The sequence below is a fragment of the Myotis daubentonii genome, chromosome 12 (assembly GCF_963259705.1).
Source record: "Myotis daubentonii chromosome 12, mMyoDau2.1, whole genome shotgun sequence".
NCBI classification, from domain to species: Eukaryota; Metazoa; Chordata; class Mammalia; order Chiroptera; family Vespertilionidae; genus Myotis; species Myotis daubentonii.
Window position 1 is genome coordinate 49,092,064 of NC_081851.1, and position 18,813 is coordinate 49,110,876.

The 18,813-nt window shown below is 34.6% G+C and overlaps 1 protein-coding gene and 1 long non-coding RNA gene across 3 annotated transcripts in view; one reads left to right on the top strand and one right to left on the bottom strand.

Annotated features, from left to right (window-relative positions):
- Window positions 1–18,813, bottom strand: part of LOC132213349 (uncharacterized) — a 345,325-nt gene that overhangs the window by 297,478 nt on the left and 29,034 nt on the right. The gene's annotated exons all lie outside the window — the stretch shown is intronic.
- The window catches only part of PNPT1 (polyribonucleotide nucleotidyltransferase 1), a 44,342-nt gene that overhangs the window by 4,241 nt on the left and 21,288 nt on the right, over window positions 1–18,813 (top strand). Inside the window, exons 2-13 of one of the 2 annotated variants that reach the window (XM_059659786.1) lie at window positions 1,177–1,237; window positions 2,052–2,126; window positions 2,742–2,847; window positions 4,448–4,497; window positions 5,526–5,589; window positions 5,686–5,733; window positions 7,747–7,860; window positions 13,543–13,729; window positions 15,064–15,115; window positions 15,495–15,552; window positions 18,137–18,233; window positions 18,681–18,783. In XM_059659786.1, the coding sequence (XP_059515769.1) occupies window positions 1,177–1,237; window positions 2,052–2,126; window positions 2,742–2,847; window positions 4,448–4,497; window positions 5,526–5,589; window positions 5,686–5,733; window positions 7,747–7,860; window positions 13,543–13,729; window positions 15,064–15,115; window positions 15,495–15,552; window positions 18,137–18,233; window positions 18,681–18,783 (1,015 nt within the window). The remainder of the gene's footprint in view (window positions 1–1,176; window positions 1,238–2,051; window positions 2,127–2,741; window positions 2,848–4,447; window positions 4,498–5,525; window positions 5,590–5,685; window positions 5,734–7,746; window positions 7,861–13,542; window positions 13,730–15,063; window positions 15,116–15,494; window positions 15,553–18,136; window positions 18,234–18,680; window positions 18,784–18,813) is intronic. The other variant, XM_059659787.1, reaches the window with a different exon arrangement.

Genomic DNA, 18,813 nt, shown 5'->3' on the forward strand with positions numbered 1-18,813 from the left:
GATATGAAGTAATATCTCATTGTGGTGAAGTAATATCTCATTGTGGTGAAGTAATATCTCATTGTGGTTTTGATTTGCATTTCCCTGATGGCTAATGATTTTGAGCATATTGTCATGCACTTATTGGCCATTTGTAAATCTTTGGAGAGACATCTATTCAAATCCTATGCCAGTTTTTAAAATTAGGTTGTCTTTTTATTGTTGAGTTGTGAGAATTGTTTACATATCCTAGCTATAAGTCCCTTATCACATATATGATTTGCAGTTATTTTCCCTGTGGATTTTCTTTGTTGTTGTTTTTTTTAATAGATTTTATTTTTTAGAGCAGTATTACTTTGACAGCAAAATTGAGGGAAAGTACAGAAATTTCCCATTTACACCCTGCCCTCCACATGCATAGTCTCCCCAGTTATCAACATCTCCCACCTTTCTTTTACTTTCTTGATGATATCCTATGAAGCATGAAAGTTTTTCATTTTAATGTTCAGTTTATCTGTTTTTTCTTTTGTCGCTTGTGCTTTTGATGTCATATAAAAGAAGACTTACTCCTATTATTTTTCTTACAAATTTTATAGTTTTAGCTTTCATACTCAGGTTTTGAATTAGTTTTTATTCATAGTATGAGGAAAGGGTCCAACTTTATTAACATTTTTGCATATGGATATTCAGTTGTCCAGCCCCATTGGTTGAAAAGACTATTCTTTCCCCCATTGACTTGTCTTTGGCACCACTGTTAAATTTGAAGGTCTCTGTAAGCAATTTTTGGAGTATAAAGCAATGGGGAAATTTTAAAGGATTTTAAGTAGGGAAATGATCCAGACTGCTTTAGTCAACATGCAAGGAATGAAAAGAGACTAAACTAAGGTAGTAAATGGGAATTAGCATCTAAGATGCGAGCTTCTATACCCCCCCCAAAATACTTTCATTCAGATTACTCCTGTGCCTTCCTTGGTTTCTATATTTTTCCTTACACAGCTCTTAAATTCCCTTTGTAATTTTTTCCCCCCTTTGTACTTTTAATAATGATTATAAACTCCCTTTTTTGTTTGCTGGATGGGGTCATGTGGGGTTTGGTAACCTTTAGTTTGCTCATTAGACTCTTTGATTGTTATACTAAGCTGCGAATTATACTGATAACTTAAGTTCTTTTATATTGAATTTTTATTTTTTAAACAGAAAACTGGAAATATCTTCTGGAAAACTGGCCAGATTTGCAGATGGCTCTGCTGTAATACAGGTAAAAAGTCCAGTTTTTTACATTTTCATCCTCACCCAAGGATATGTTTTTTATTGATTTTAGGGATGGGGGGAGAGAGAGAAAAAAACACCCATGCGAGAGAGTAACATCAATCAGTTCCCTCCCATACATGCCCCAACCAGGAATTGAACCTGCAACCTGGATATGTACCCTGACTAGGAATCAAACTCGGGACTCTTTCATGCACGGGACTATGCTCCAACCGAGCCATACTGGCTAGGGCTACATTTTCATCTTAAAAATTGTTACAGAGACTGGTACTGAATATTTTTGCATCATATAACTTTTTAGAATTGGGGCATAGGAAATTTATTCAGACCATTTCTAGTGTCAGAACCATTCTAGATAACCAGGGAGTCATAGGGCAGGATTTATTAAATGACCTTTAAGATCTCTTCCAAACTTATTTATTTATCCTATAAATAACTTCTATAATGTTTTTGTAGAGAAAGTGATTTTTCTTTTTTTTTTTTAGTAGTAATACTTGGGATGTTTTTCTTTATGGATAGTCTACATTTCCTCTTAAGAAGTAGAAAATATGATTGTGTGAGTCTTTTTCCTTTTAGTTATATTGCTTTTGAAAAGCTCAGTGGCTGTTCTAATGCAGAACATGATCATGCAGAAGGGATCAAGATTGGACTACTTGTGAATAATTATTTTCATTGACATTAGGTCAAGGGATAACAGTTCTCTTTACTTGGGTTTAACTGGAGTGAGGATTCATTTAGTCACTACTTACGTGTTAATATCTGATTTTAAAGGAATTTACTAGTGTTGTTTATTTTTAACTAAGTCAGGTGACACTGCGGTGATGGTCACAGCAGTCAGTAAAACAAAACCTTCACCTTCCCAGTTCTTGCCTTTGGTGGTAAGTATTTGCTGATTTGCCTGAACTATAATACAGCATAAGTGTAGAATTTGTAATATTTAAGTGCAAAATGTAAACTTCCGACAAAAAGAACTTTCCTTTGTTGTTTGATACTAAGTAATTAAAAGAATTTAAACTGATTGCTTCATAACCAATTCTTATATTAGTAGTTAGCATACTTTAGAATGCCCATGTTCAAAAGTTGACAAGAACAGTGAATACTTTGATGAGTATGCTGAATGCATTGCTTTTATAGGATTCCCTTCAGTATGAGTCTGCAAGTATATGTTTGCTGAAAAGTGAAAAGTTCATTAGGATTTTATGGCTTCCCTCTTTGGATACAAAAAAACAAAATGTTTGACTTGACTAGAATAAGCTACTGTGGAGAGTAATGGAAGGTTTTTAAAAATCAATTTGCTGAAACATTTCTATCACCTCTCCTTTGCCTAAGTGATGCAAAACTAAAAATAAATAAAATATTCTCCCCTCTTAGTCTGGAATATGTTGTTTACAATCTCAGGAGTATTAGCATCATCATAATAATTCTTAGGGAACAGCTTGTTACTGCAAAAAGCAGTCAAATGAACTGTGTTTTTTTTTTCATTACTACTTCAGGTTGACTATAGACAGAAGGCTGCTGCAGCAGGTAGAATTCCCACAAACTATCTTAGAAGAGAGATTGGATCTTCTGATAAAGAAATACTTACAAGTAGGGTAATAGGTAAGATAAAAAAAAAAATAGAAGCATTAACCCTCTCTGTTAGGCCTGTTTTAGCATTTCTTTCATCTGTATTCTACAGTATCTCTTAAGTTTTCTTTCATTACATCCCTTGGACCCAGGATACTGCCTGTCACAAAATAGGCATTCAATCAATATTTGTTGACTAAATGAATGAGTTCTATTGAGTATATAAATTCCATGGCTCATGCTTCTACTCTGTTGAATCTATTCCTAGTAATTTTCATTTTTATATTTAACATAGTAATTCTTAAAAGCATTATATTCATTAACTACTGAAAATGTCTGTAATCTTTCAAATCTTTGGCATCCTTTCTTTTCCAAAGTTTTCACAAAATTTTATTAAGACTATCAGTCTTTGGATTGAAGAAGCTTAATGAACCCCAAACAGAATAAACGTTAAGTTCAAAACCACATAAAACCAATTACTGTTTTGTTTAAGAATAGATTCAGCCGAAACCGGTTTGGCTCAGTGGATAGAGCGTCGGCCTGCGGACTGAAGGGTCCCGGGTTCGATTCCGGTCAAGGGCATGTACCTGGGTTGCGCACACATCCCCAGTAGGAGATGTGCAGGAGGCAGCTGATCGATGTTCCTCTCTCATCGATGTTTTTGACTCTCTATCTCTCTCCCTTCCTTTCTGTAAAAAATCAATAACATATATTTAAAAAAAAAAAAGGAATAGATTCATATATGGTACATACAACAAAGAAAAACAAAGGCAAAATTAAACAAAATTCAGGATAGTGGTTACCTTTATGGAGAATGATGGGAGGATGAGATCATAGAGGGGAGCTCATAGGCTTCAAATGTATTAGTATGCACTTTTTTTCAAGTGACATAAAGGGTACATAAGTTTTAATTATTATTCTTTAAGTTGCATATATATAAATAATATTTTTGCATGTATAACAGATTATACTAAGAAATAGAAAATAAATTAATGAAGTTATCCTTCTTCTTACCTATAACTTGAGCCAAAATCTTGGGATTCATCCTTGACCACACCTTCAACCAAATCCAATTAATTATTTCTCATTCTCTCTAATCTTCCACTTCCATTGCCAAGCCTCCTTCAACTCTCGCCTGGATCACTGAAACCCATTCCTCTCCCTTACAGCAGAAATCTTTGACATCTTCAAATATTGTGGATTGCTTGTATTTTATAGTTCTCCTACCCAGAAATTGCTAGTTTCTGTATATTTATATGCATTCATCAGACAGAATACTAAGGCAGGATTTTCTTTTGGTCTATTGTTTGTAAGACTCTTTCCTCTGCTTATGTTAGTAACTGATACCTAATGAAATTAAAAGCTGCTGCCCAATTTTAGATATTTGTGTTCCTACTTTGCTAATTTTTTGTTGTTAGGGCCTTGTGTGTATAAATTGAAGCATTGACTTTTATCTTTGTCCTCTTCAGTAAATCAGTTGAAGGGTTTTTTGTGGTGGTTTTGTTTTGTTGTTTTACATATTGAACAGCTAACGATATTATTTTTTAGTCTGATGTTTAATAGGGAAAACATTTTGAACTGTAAAGGTACTTCTGTCAGTACTATTTAATATCTTTTCTCTTTTTATTGGCAGATCGTTCGATTAGACCTCTTTTTCCAGCTGGTTACTTTTATGATACACAGGTAGGGTGGTCTCCTTTACGTTATTTGTTTCCATCAATCAAAAATTATTTAATGAATTTCTGTAATACGTATTGACTAAATATTATATAAAGAATACAAAATAAGAATTTTTGGTGATGCTACATTAAATTTTTTAAAAAACATAATTTCATAAAGCTAATATTTAATAAGTGTCAATTTGAGCTGATACCTGAATTATTAATAGGAGTTAGCCAACCCAGGAGTGTAGGGAAAGCATTCAAGGCAGATGGAATGGGAAACACACAAGCCCTGAGGCAAAAAAGAAATTGGTGAGTTTGAAAGTTAGAGATTGGTGGGGGCAGATTAATTTGGGCCTTGTAGGTCATATTAGTAACAGAGGCTAGGACAATCAACATAACTAATTTTTTTTAATTCTTTATTGTTTAAAGCATTACATATAGTATTACATGTCTCCTTTTTCCCCCAATGACCTCTCCCTGGCCACCCCCACATAACTAATTTTTATTACTTATTTTTATTATTGAGTCTTCTTAGCCTCGACTTCATTATATTGTAATACTTTCTGAATATTTTCTTTCAGAATGACCAAAATACTTTAATTAACTAGTTTTTTTATTTGATAAAAATAAATATGCCTTGTAAATATGCTTTTGCAAGGATGTCAGTAGGTATATTATTGTAGTGTAAAGTAATTCATTGTTTTGTCTATGCTTGTAAACAAGAGGTAACATTTTTATGTAATAGAATAGCTAACATTTATTGAATACTTTACACACAATATTTTCATTAATTTTCATAAAAATCTTTAGGAAGATACTATTATTTTTCCTTTTAAAGATGAGGAAACTTTAAGGTTTAATTTAAGTAATTTGCCCATGGTCAAGCATGTAGTTAGTGATAATCAGAATTAAGGGGTTTGACTACAAAGCCCATGCTTTTAATCATTTAGCGCTCCTATGTTTTAGGCCAAGATGTTAACTGAAATGATAATCCTCCCAAATCAAGTATATTTTCTTAAGTACTTTGAATTTCTTCCCTTGTACCAGGTTCTTTGTAATTTGTTAGCAGTAGATGGTGTTAATGAGCCTGATGTCCTAGCAATTAATGGTGGTAAGTATAAAAATAGAGATCGTAATTATCACTGTTGATTTTTTTTAAAGCAATGAAATATTTTTATTTCAGCTCTTACTTTTTTCTTTTTTTAAGCTTCTGTAGCCCTCTCATTATCAGATATTCCTTGGAATGGACCTATTGGTAAGTTAGTATTTGAAATAAGAAACATTTGTGATTTTTCAGGAAAATACTAGTCAGCAAGGGCCTAGATTAGCTCCGATTTATTATCTATTATTATCTTGAATTAGATAACATTCTAAAACTTCTTTCAGCTCTTTTTGCCATTTCCATCCTTGCCTTAGATTTTGTTTCTGATAGCAATCTTAGGGTGTTAGAGATTTTGTGTCCCTAGATCAGGGGTGGGCAACCTTTTTGTGTGTGCCAAAACCAGCAAAATCTCTGACTCAAAATTCTTCTGCGTGCCAACCCTAATTTTTTGAGAACATGTTACGCCTACTTGATATCTCTTAAGGTGTACGTATGTGAAGAACCTTGAAGAAATAATAAAATTCATTCGAGCGACAAAAACACAATATATGATGATGAAAAATACGTTTATTTTTTAATGTATACATGTACACTGATAGTCTGACAAAACTTTATGACTCCATTTGATATTATCAGTGGGACTTTTGCTGCTGCATCACTGATGACAGAGATTTTACATCAGGTTTATATTTTGTGACCTTCAGAGATATCCACGAGCTACTACTTTCATCCGTCAGGCTACTCCTATTATGAGACTTAACAAAATTCATCACTGAGAACAAAGATTCACAAGCGTATGTGGATGAAAACATGGAGAGTAATGCTGTTGCAAAGTTTTTTAAACAGAAAAAATTTTCTGAAATGGCATTCCAAGTCCTCAATAGTTGGTTTTTGACACTTCTCTCTGGTACTCCTGTCTCTAATCAATTCTTTTCAATGTTTTCCAAGTCAACTCTAAGGTCAATAAATTTCTGCTTCCAAATTGAGCTACTCTGAAATTCAATCAACTGCATTTCAAAGTCAGCCATGTCTATCCATGAAAACATTTGTAAGTTTAGTTCCTCCAGTTTCATGCTGTCTGGAAACCTCATGAATTTTGCTGTCTCTTCCAGTTCTCTGAATTTTGCAAATCTTGAGAAGAACTGCTCAATAGTTGACTCGATGATGTTTAAAAACAGCTTTTGAAGGCTCTGACAGTCTGTTCTGTCATCTTTTGGGAGGTCTTTGATGTGCCTCTTGAGGTTTGGGAAATATCTAAATCTCTCACCATCCACATCCCTCTTAAAGACTTCCAGTTTGTTTTCAAAAGCCTTTATATAACCAAACATAACATCAAGTGTCTTGCCAGTTCCTTGTAATTTAACATTTAAGTCATTCAAATGTTCACAAAAATTGTAAATGGAAGATTATAAAAGAGGGTTTCGCGTGCCAGCAAAAGTTACTGGCAGGCCATGTTTGGCACACGTGCCAGGGGTTGCCCATCCCTGCCCTAGATACTTCTTAGTTGCCTCTTCTGCTTGAGGACTTTTCTTTTTGACTGGGAAATTGTCAGAGTACATACTCATTCAAGATAAAAACAAACATGTTTGTAATTTACAGCTCTTACAAGTTTTAATTATGCAATATAAAAATGATTTACGGAGTAATTATTGAGTGTCCTAAATTCCGGATACTGAGCTAAGCACTAAAGGAACAAAGGCAGAGTAGGCACCAGGAATTCAAAGACAAATGAGGCAATTCTTGGGAAACAAGTAATTATTTATAATGTGAAGTCAAAGTGCTAAGAAAATGATAGAGAAGAATGGGTTTAGTCTTCTGAGGTAAGGCTGTCAAGAGGCTTCTCAGAGTAGTCAGCTTTTAAGCTGAACATTAGTAGGATCATATGGTAAGCATTTGCCTTGGAGAAAGTAAAGTCTAGACCAGGAGAAGAGCATGAATATAATCACATAGGTGTGGAAGAAATTGTATATTTGAGCAACTCAGAGTGATTCAGTGAGGCAGGAAAGTAGGGTGGGGTGGGATGCCCTTTGGGCCTTAAATACCATGATAGAAATATGGACTTTATTACGTCACAGTTAAAGACAGGGATTGAGGCCATTACTGGACTAATGTCTTGAAAACTGACTGTTTTTGTTAAACAACTGCCAATATTTTAATATATTTTAGGGGCAGTACGAATAGGAATGATTGATGGAGAATGTGTTGTTAACCCAACACGAAAAGAAATGTCTTCCAGTACTTTAAATTTAGTGGTTACTGGAGCACCTAAAAGTCAAATTGGTAAGTAATTTAAGTACTAAATTTCTTCTGGGTTTTACTTATGAGTTGTTGCTTCTTAAAGATGCATTTAAACTCTTTTTTTTTGGTATGTGTTTTTTGTCAGTTAGTCATAAGGATTTTTGTTTTGTTTTATGGCTCCCTTATTTGGTAGTGCTCTTGCCTCATCAGACAATAGCTAAAATTATAGAATGTTATACAACTTTGAAATATACAAAAATCCTTAACAAGATAATTTTAGTAATTATTTTTAAATTGATAAGCCTGTTTATAAATTAAAATTCTAAATCTGATAATAAATTGTTTTATTAGTTTAAATTTAGCTAATTCAGTCATTCCAAGCCTGGTTTTATATCCTCTAAGAAGTTGATGAACTATTTCTGATGTGAAAAACTAGTAATAAACAGGAGTGAGAGGCTGGGGGGAAGGTTAACTGGGGAACTTATATGTATGTACGCATAGCCCATGGACACAGACGATAGTGTGGTAAAGACCTGGGAGGAGTAGGTACATAGTGGATGGGGGACATCTGTACTACTTTAAACAATAAAGATAAATGTAAAATTTTTAAAAATTTAAAAACTAATAAAATAGAAGAAATTCATTGGATCATCTTCACTTCTTGTAACAAAATGTCATAAATGCATGAATGAAAATTAGAGCCTGGTTCTACTGAAGGAGAATGGGCTTTAATAGAATGAGCTGGGTTTGAAACCCACCATCTGCTATATGATAGCCATATTACCCTGGAAAAATTAATAATTAAGTTATTTTCTCAGTTTAGTCTGCTACATGATACTTGATGTCTGGGACTTTTTGACATGGGATCTTCTGATGTGGCAACATTTTGATGAAATATAAACTATTAAACTATTAGTGCTTTTTTGTACAATTAACATGTGAAACAGCTAATTTGTAGCTTCTTTTGGATTATTGGTCAGTAAGGAATTAGAATTAGGTATTATATGATAGAACACATGTAGCAGGGGTTGTATGTTACTTACATATTAGTTAGGGATTGTGCTGGTAAACAAAATAAGAAGGCTTGGGATGGGAATTTATTTTTCTCTCAGGTAAAAGAAATTCAAAGGTAAGTGAATACAGGATAGTTGTAGCAGCTTAAGAAATTTAGATTCCTTCTAGCTTTTAGCTCTGCTATTCTCAAGGTGTGGCCCTCATCTTCATGCTTATGAACTGGATACCAGAGCTCTGGAAAACTTATTGGACTTAGGGGCAAAAGGACGAAAAAGGAGGGGAATAGCAAAAAGGTGTGTGTTAGCTGAGTGAGTTACCCTCCCTTTTAAGGAGCCTTCTCATAAGTCCCCACATAGCAGTTTGCACTTACAATGCATAGGACAGAACTGTGACACATGACTGCATACTTGACTAACAGGGGAAGGAGATGGTTTTTGGATTCTTTCTCCAGAAAGTGGGATTCATAGGAAAACTAGCACAATGTATAAAGGGTATTCTAAAGATTTGGGGAAACCACAAATAACAGATGACCCCCACATCATATTTGAGCACCTCAGAAAGGGCCTTGAGCAAAGTATTGGTTTATTGCTTAAAGTTCACTTGGTCTACATCTGAATATTTATTTATTTTTTTTTTTTATTTATTTATTTATTTATTTATTTATTTATTTATTTATTTATTTATTTATTTAGCTTAAAGTTACCATATCAGTTAGTAAATTGATCTGGCTACTTTAAAAAATTGTGGTAAAGATTAGAGTCAAGTTTTAAAAGTGCCCAGCATCTACTAGTATCTAGTAGGCATCCAGTTAGTGCCTGCTATTATCATTAAGACACAAAAAATAAACTTTGAAATGGTCATATAGCCTCTATCTGCCTTAAAGTTTTAGCCCCTCTAATTTTAAATAGACGCTGGAGGAATGAACTAAGGATGTTTACTATATCTATGGCATGCCATACAAATCCCATAGGCAGCCTTTCAGCTAGCTGTTCTCACCTGTTGCTCTATAGGTAGAAGAGTGAGACTCTAAAGACTGCATAAACCAGCAGAGGGTAGACTTGAGTAATTAAAGGGAAGAGGAGAATGATTCAGAACCATTCTGTAAGGAGACTGGTTTCAGAAATGACCCCTTCCATACTATGACTTTTGCATCACTGTTCCCATGAAGATATTTAGCCATCTTTCTATGCTTTCATAAAGGTACACCAAATACACATTTGATCCCATCTTCATGTTAATATTGGGTCCAAATCAAATACCACTGTCATGGAACTTCTGAGATATAAAAAAGTAATTGCTACCATTTCATTATTAAAATACTGAGTAATCAGAACCCTTAAGGTTCTGAATAATTTCCTTGTGCTGTCAGCTTCTAGATTACTTCAGCAGCCATTCTATACAGTGCCATTTAGATACCTTTTTTCAACTGGCACATACAATATCACTAGTCTTTCTGTGAATGCTAGGATACACAGAAAGATTAGTAATATTGTAACTAGAGTGACTGAAGAACTAAATTATATTTTACATAATTTTAATCTATTCAAATGGAAAAAGCCATATTGGCCCAGTAGTTACCATATTGGGCAACACAGATCTACACACTCCAAACTATAAGGAATGTTCTTATAAGCATTTTTTTTTTTTAAAGAATCGACTCTAAAGACTGCATAAACCATCAGAGAGTAGTCTTGAGTAATTAGAGGGAAGCTGAGAATGATTCAAAACCATCCTGTACGTTTTAAAGTTTAATTGGTGAAAATAAAGTTTATTTTAGGATTTTTCATTTTCTTTACCATAGTCTTCATATTCTTTTATAAACCAGTTTATAGAAGTATAATTTATATATGTTAAGTGCAGTTTTAAATCTCCAATTTAATTTTGCAAAAGTGAGAGGGAATGTAATGGGAGTACAGATGAGTAAAAGAATACAACATCTCAGTATTGTGGTATTGAGAAAGGTTCTTCATACCTCAAGTTACATATTCAAACTTTACCTCCCTTTACATCCCTCCCCTTAATAATATAATTGTTTTAATATTCCTCTACATTTAGAACCATGACATTGATATAATTTTTGCTTTTGACTCAGCCATCAAACATAATTTAGAAAACTCAAGAGAATAAAAGTATATTTACCCATATTTTTGCTTAACATGTTCTTAATATAGTGGTTTTTAACATGGTTTCTTTCTTTATTATTTCCTTTCTGTTTAGAGAACTTCCTTTCACCATTCTTTTTTTTTTTTTTTTTAATATATTTTATTGATTTTTTACAGAGAGGAAGGGAGAGAGAGATAGAGAGTTAGAAACATCGATGAGATAGAAACATCGATTAGCTGCCTCTTGCACATCTCCTACTGGGGATGTGCCCGCAACCCAGGTACATGCCCTTGACCGGAATCGAACCCAGGACCTTTCAGTCCGCAGGCCGACGCTCTATCCACTGAGCCAAACCGGTTTCGGCCTTTCACCATTCTTATAGGATAGGTCTGCTGGTAACAAATTTTCTTAGTTCTTCATGTAAGAGCTTTGATTTCTTCTTTATTCCTAAATATTTTCACTGGGTATAGAATTGTGGGTTGACAATTCTTTTATTTCAGCATCTGAAAAATATTAACTTTTCCTTCTGGCCTCCATGGTTTCTGATGGTAAATGTAATGTTATTTTAATTACTTTCTTCATATGGGTAAGGTGTCATTTTTCTCTGGCCTGTTTCAAGATATTTTTCTTTAGTTTCAGGAATTTAATTATATGTCTTTCTTTGAATTACCCTATGTACAGTTTACTCAGCTTCTTGAATCTGTAGGTTTATGTCTGCCAAATTTGGGATGTTTTTAGCTATTTTTTCCGCCAGTACTTTTAAGTCCTGCTGTCTTTCACCTGCTGTCTCTTTCCAGGACTACAATGACACAAATGTTAGATCTTTATTATAGCGTCACAGGTCTGATGGAATTGTTTCAATTGACCCATGGAATTCCAACATATAAAGCACATAGGAGATTTTTTTTTTTCCATTCTAGATTACTATATCTAGAAGCCATAGAAATGACTTTTTATGTAATAATAAAGCTTAATTACAACATGATGAGGTTAGAATATTAGATATGATACTACCTATGCATATGACTTTTGGCTTTGTACAAGTTGAGATGCCAGAAATGACACACAAGTTGGCAGGATTCTATTCAGTTTTGCAGAAATCAAAACTGAATAAGATTTTAGTGAAATACCATGCTAAAACTCCTACTTTGAGCTACTCTGTTGTACTTAGGAGTTTTATTATTACAAAACCATAAAAGCCACCTTTTTATGATAGTAGCTGGTGTTCTCTAGTTGGCTTAGTTGCACTACAAAAATTTCCCCACTTGTGCAAGAATTAGACAGTGTAACAATGACAGAATTAAGTGGGAGTTCATATCAAATAATTCTAAACAGGAAACATTTATTGGACACCTACTGTGCTGATACTTTAAAATTTCATTTTAAATACATATTAAGAATCAATGCAAAAAAAAAAAAAGAATCAGTGCAGTTGTACACTTTAAAAGGTAGAATTTTATAGTATTTGAATTATCCTATATATTAAAAGGCTAATATGCAAATTGACCAATCAGGAAGCAAAATGATTGGCCACTATGACACACAGTGACCACCAGGGGGTAGACGCTCAACACAGGAGCTGCCCCTGGTGGTCAGTGCGCTCCCACAGGGGGAACGTCACTCAGCCAGAAGCCCTAAGCCAGCCTCACTGCTGGCAAGTGCAGCAGTGGTGGCAGGAGCCTCTCCCGCGGGGAGCGGGCCTAAGCCATCAGTTGGACATCCACCGAGGGCTCCTGGACTGCGAGAGGGCACAGACTGGGTTGAGGACCCCCGCCTCGAGTGCACGAATTTCGTGCACCGGGCCTCTAGTATCTAATAAAGATGGTGGTTTTGGGGTTTTTTTTTTTTATTGTTGTTAATCCTCACCTGGGTATATTTTTCCATTGATCTTTTAGAGAGAGTGGAAGAGAGAGGGAAAGACAGAAAGAAACATTGATGTGAAAGAAACAGATTGATTGGTTGCCTCCTGTATGGGCCCTGACCAGGGCTCAGGCAGGGAGGAGCTTGCAACCAAGGTATATGCCAGTGATGGCGAACCTATGACACGCGTGTCAGAGGTGACACGCGAACTCATTTTTTTGGTTGATTTTTGTTAAATGGCATTTAAATATATAAAATAAATATCAAAAATATAAGTCTTTGTTTTACAATGGTTGCAAATATCAAAAAATTTCTATATGTAACATGGCACCAGAGTTAAGTTAGGGTTTTTCAAAATGCCGAGCTCAAAAGTTTTGCCATCACTGGTATATGTATGCCCTTGACTAGAATTGAACCTGTAACCCTTTGGTCCCCAGGCCAGCGCTCAATCCACTGAGCCAAACCGGCTAGGGCAATATGTTATTTTTAAAAGTATGTATAGTTTCTTTACTTTCTTTTCTGTTTCATTTTGTATGAAAAATCCGTCATTACATTTAAGAATAAAAACCTAACTTCAAATATCAATGTTTCTTTATTCATTTAATACTGTTTACATTTTGGAAGTATAAAAAAGGTGGATATACCATTAATAAAATTGAGCTGTACAATTTATGTCATGTCATGTTATTTGAAAAAGTTATATTGGCAATATGTTCAATAGCAATCTTTTTTTTTTTCCTTCTTTAGTTATGTTGGAGGCTTCTGCAGAGAACATTTTACAGCAGGACTTTTGCCATGCTATCAAAGTGGGAGTAAAATATACACAACAAATAATTCAGGGCATCCAGCAGTTGGTAAAAGAAATTGGTATTACCAAGAGGACACCTCAGAAGTTATTTACCCCTTCATCAGAGATTGTGACATACACTCATAAGTAAGAACATCTGTGCAAAAGAAACTGTGAAAGCTCTGGCTGGGTGGCTCAATTGGTTGGAGTATTGTCTCATCCACCAGAAGGTTAAGGGTTCAATTCCCAGTCAGGGCACATGCCTAAGTTTCGGGTTCAATCCCCAGTCAGGGTGCATATGACAGGCAACCAATTAATATTTTGCTTTCTCTCTCTCTCTCTCTCTCTCTCTCTCTCTCTCTCTCTCTCTCTCTCTCTCTGTCTCTCTCTCTCTCTCTCTCAAAATTAATGAATATATCCTCAGGTGAGGATTTTTAAAAAAGAAATTGTCACCAGATTTAATTTCCTCTCAGAAAAATACTTCACATGGAAGCACTGTCCATGTATTTCTCAAGTAGCACCCTTCTAGTTTTGTTTTGTTAATCCTCACCTGAATATATTATTTTTTTCCACTGATTTTTAGTGGAAGGGTGGGAAAGAGGGTGAAAGAGAGAGAAACATTGATGTGAGTGAGACACAGCAATTGGTTGCCTTCCACACATGCCCAACCGGGGCCCTGATCAAATCTGCAACCCAGTGTGTGCCCTTGACCAGGAAATAAACCTGCAACCCTTTGGTGCTGGGCTGATTCTAACCATTGAGCAACACTGGTCAGGGCAGCACCCTTAAAAGTCATTGCATAAATGTCAATCTAATGCTTTAAAAAGGATAAACCCACACACCTCTTCAGTGGCCTAAGTGTGAATTTTAAATGAAAGGGGAGTGAGTTTATTGGTCAAGATTCAAATAATTCCGATATCTCTCCGTGTCAAGGAAAAAGAGAATACAGCATAAGGTATTTGAGTAAGGAAACTGTTGAGGTTTTCAAAAAGAAATCAGATACAACCACACTATATGCCAGTGCTTAGAACAATGCCTGCACATAGGCAGGCACTCAGTAAATATGAATGAATCACCAGAAAAGTATTTCACTTATTTAAAATAAATTGAAAATTTATTTTAATATTTCCCTTAGTATCAGCCAGATTAAAGAGTATATACACTGTCCCCAATAAAAGAGTTGTCTGCAACAACAGCCTGAATGGAGAGAAGAGAAAAAAAGCAAGAGGTTAAAAAAGAGAGAGTATAAAAAAAATCTAATACCATGTGTGATTCCCTTGAGCAGTAAGGAGAAAGAAATTTGTATTCTGTATTGTATTATAAGTAGCAAACAGAATAGCAGTGTTAAAGAGCAATAAATACATTTTTAAATTCTTTATGCAATGTTTAAATATTTTAGCTCATTAAATATTTCATTTTTGTAATAGACACTGCCTTGTGTTTCCAAATATTATGCTGATGTTTATCTTGTCTTAAAATAGACTTGCCATGGAAAGACTCTACGCAGTTTTTACAGATTATGAACATGATAAAGTAGGTATACATGGATTTTGTCTTAAGTAATTGTCCTGGGAATTCTTTTTGTCATAACTCACATAAATTGTAAATGAATGTCAGTCCTATTTTTATTAAAAAGATGTCTAAACAGAAAGCTAAATAACAACCTAGCTATTTGCTTCTCTGTTCTCCTTTTGTTCATTAATACAAGCTATAGGGACATGTAAGTATATTTGAATGAATTTATATACCAGTAATATTTCTTATAAATCAATAAATAGTTCTAATCTTTTAAAGAATTCTACCATTAGAGAAATCGGAGTAGTTACAATGTGTTAACTGTAAAATAATTTTAAAATAGAAATGTTGAACATTGCTATGTATTTATAAGAACTGAACCTCAACTTTCTTTTAGATTTCCAGAGATGAAGCTGTTAACAAGATAAGATTAGATACAGAGGAACAACTAAAAGGTATTCTTTTTTTTTTTTTTTAAGGTATTTAAAGGAATAGATTTTTAAATTTTTGGATGTGAAACCTTGAAGAAATCAGTTATTCTTATTGCTCCTTAGTTTTACCTTTAGGAAATTTGTGATAATGATACATCCCAATGTTACTGTTAAATTCTATGATTGTTCTCAGCACTGAACCTGACACAGTGGGCACCAATAAATGTTGAATGTGAAATATTCCTGATCTTTTCTGGATCAGATTATTATACTCTAAGATGAGTATCCTTGTATCCTGTCAAGGATACCTGAAAACCTGGAAAATGTTCTTTAAAATTCTTGAGTTCTTAATCTGTGAAACTGTAATACTAATAATATCTGGTTTATGAGGATTAAATGAGTGAATCATTTACATCTGTGCCTGGCATATAGCAAGGGTTCAATATATGTTAACTGATGCTGTTATTAAAATCATATGGAATGGTGAAATTTACATTTTAGAGAATTTAGCTCTCTAGAAATTAAGCAAAGGATTTTATTGTATAATATCAATCACACAAGCTGAATATATAACAAACGACATATATTTCTTAATTTTTTCTGCTAATCAAATGACCTGTCATCTAGTTATCTATATATATAAAAGCCTAATATGCAAATTGTCCCCTCTGGAGTTCAACCGGGAGACTGGGAGTTCGATCTCTCACTATGACATATGTTGACCACCAGGGGGCAGCGTAGAACGAAGGCAGGCCCCAGCCAGCAGCTGGGTAAGGGAGGCCCCAGCCGGCAGCCGGAAGGCCTCGATCGGCCCTGATCATTGGCCAGGCCTTCGGACCCTACCTATGCATGAATTTCATGCACTGGGCCTCTAGTTTTAAAATAAAACTGCTGTTAGCATTGATATTAAGGCCATTACCTGTAATTACCCTTGAAAAGGTTTGGTCTTCTCTCACTGTGTTTCATCTTAAGAATGAAAGTTGTGTCCAGCTGGTGTGGCTCAATGGTTGAGCATCGACCTATGAACCAGGAGGTCACAGTTTGATTCCCAGTCAGGGCACACGCCTGGGTTGCAGGCTCGATCCCCAGTGGAGGGGGAGGTTGCTTTTTCTCTCTTCATTCATGTTTCTATCTCTCTCTCCCTCTCCCTTCCTCTCTGAAATCAATAAAAGTATATTTTTTAAAAATAATGAGAAGTTGTATAATACCTATTACCTTATTTAAAAAGAAAAGTTATTTTGTGTTTGTATTATACATAGAATATCTTCATGACTCTCTGGGTTCATAGGATAATATTTCAAATGCTTTGTTAGTAATTATTTTCCTCTCCAAGTGCAACCCAGTTAAAGCATAAAAGTTCATATTAAAGTATAATACTTAAAATCATTCTTGCTTGACAAAGATACAATACTTAATATATATCTTTCTGTGACTATATTTTATGTTCCAGTTACTTTAAATTTATATTTCTAAATCAAGTGCTTGAGATAATGGTGCTTAAAGCTTGACATCAACAATTGATAAAGTAAAGTAGCTTAACATGTAAAAGCATAAGCCTAGCCCTAACCAGTTTGGCTCAGTGGATAGAGCGTCGGCCTGTGGACTGAAGGGTCCCAGGTTCGATTCCAGTCAAGGGCATGTACCTTGCTTGGTTGTGGGCACATCCCCAGTAGGGGGTGTGCCAGGAGGCAGCTTCTCTTTCATCGATGTTTCTAACTCTCTATCCCTCTCGCTTCCTCTCTGTAAAAAAATCAATAAAATATATTAAGTAAATAAATAAAAGCACAAGCCTAGTCCTGGCTGGGTTGCCCAGTAGGTTAGAGTGTTGTCCCACAATGCCAAGGTTGTGGGTTCAATATCCAGTCAGGGCACATGTAAGAATTAACCAATGAATGCATAAATAAGTGGAACAACAAATCAATATTTTTCTCTCACTCTCCCTTCTTCTAAGATAAATGAATAAAAATTTCTAAAAAAATAACTAAATAAAAGTATAAACCTAGGGAGACAGATCTATATTCAGATCATAGCTGTGTCTGTTACTACTTATCTCAGGTAGTCTTTACCACCTCTTTAGGCCTGCTTTGTTTTCTTCTGTAGAATGGAGATAATAGAATTTACCTCCTTAAGTTCTTATAAAGATTAAAGACATTAAAAAAAAAAAAGTACCGGGGTCATGAAAGAACTTGGTAAATGTTAGGGATTTGTAATATACAAAGAAAATTATTCCTCTATTTGCAGACTAAGATAAAAGTTCCTCAGGAAAAACAGTGAAGGTGACTGCTCTTAAAGGTGTCATTTAGACTTTTTCATAATACAGTAGGCTGGATTTGTCAGGTAACATAATGCAATAGAGAGCTGATTTCAAAGCACTATTCTGGTACAAAGCAAACTAAGTTCCCAATAATAGTACATTTGAGGTATAATACTTGTGTCTCTCCTATTTGAGAACATTTTATTTATCTACTTCGTTAACCTGAGGACTAAATGTTCAGAGTTAACTCCCTTAGTTTACTTCCATAGTTAATTGATTTGATACTGTGAACTTACAAGAAATCCTATCTTCCAAAAAAAGATAACCTTTTTTTTGTTTTTCTTTCTTGTATAGAAAAATTTCCAGAGGCTGATTCATATGAAATAATAGAATCGTTCAATGTTGTTGCAAAAGAGGTTTTTAGAAGTATTATTTTGAATGAATATAAAAGGTAAATATATCATTTTTTAATGGAATTGAAGCATGCACTGTCTCTGCAAGTTGCCTTGAAAATGGCAGCTTTCTCAAAGCAAGGAGCTGTTCTTTAAGTAAACAGGAGAGAATTATATTTATTTTATAATTGGGTACCTATAGAAGGGTGTGTGAATTTTGTGGATGTGTTTGACTATCTCTCTGTGGGCCTTGTGCATAGAGCAGTGCTTTACAGCCCTGACTGTATGTAACAATTACTTGCAGAGCTTTTTAACAATACAGGTGTATGGGTAACAACCCCCAAGATTCTGATTCAGTGGGTATTAGGGTGAGGCCCAAGTAAAGTTCTTAAAGTTCTACAGGTGATTATTATATGCAGCTGGGGTTGAGACCTTCCTGATAGGGATAAAGTAATATATTATTTTTCCAACACGGCCTTATACACTTATTTCTTTTATTGCTATAGGTGTGATGGTCGGGATTTGACTTCACTCAGAAATATAAATTGTGAGGTAGATATGTTTAAAATTCTTCATGGATCAGCATTATTTCAAAGGGGACAAACACAGGTAATATATGTAAAAAGCTATAATTATTTG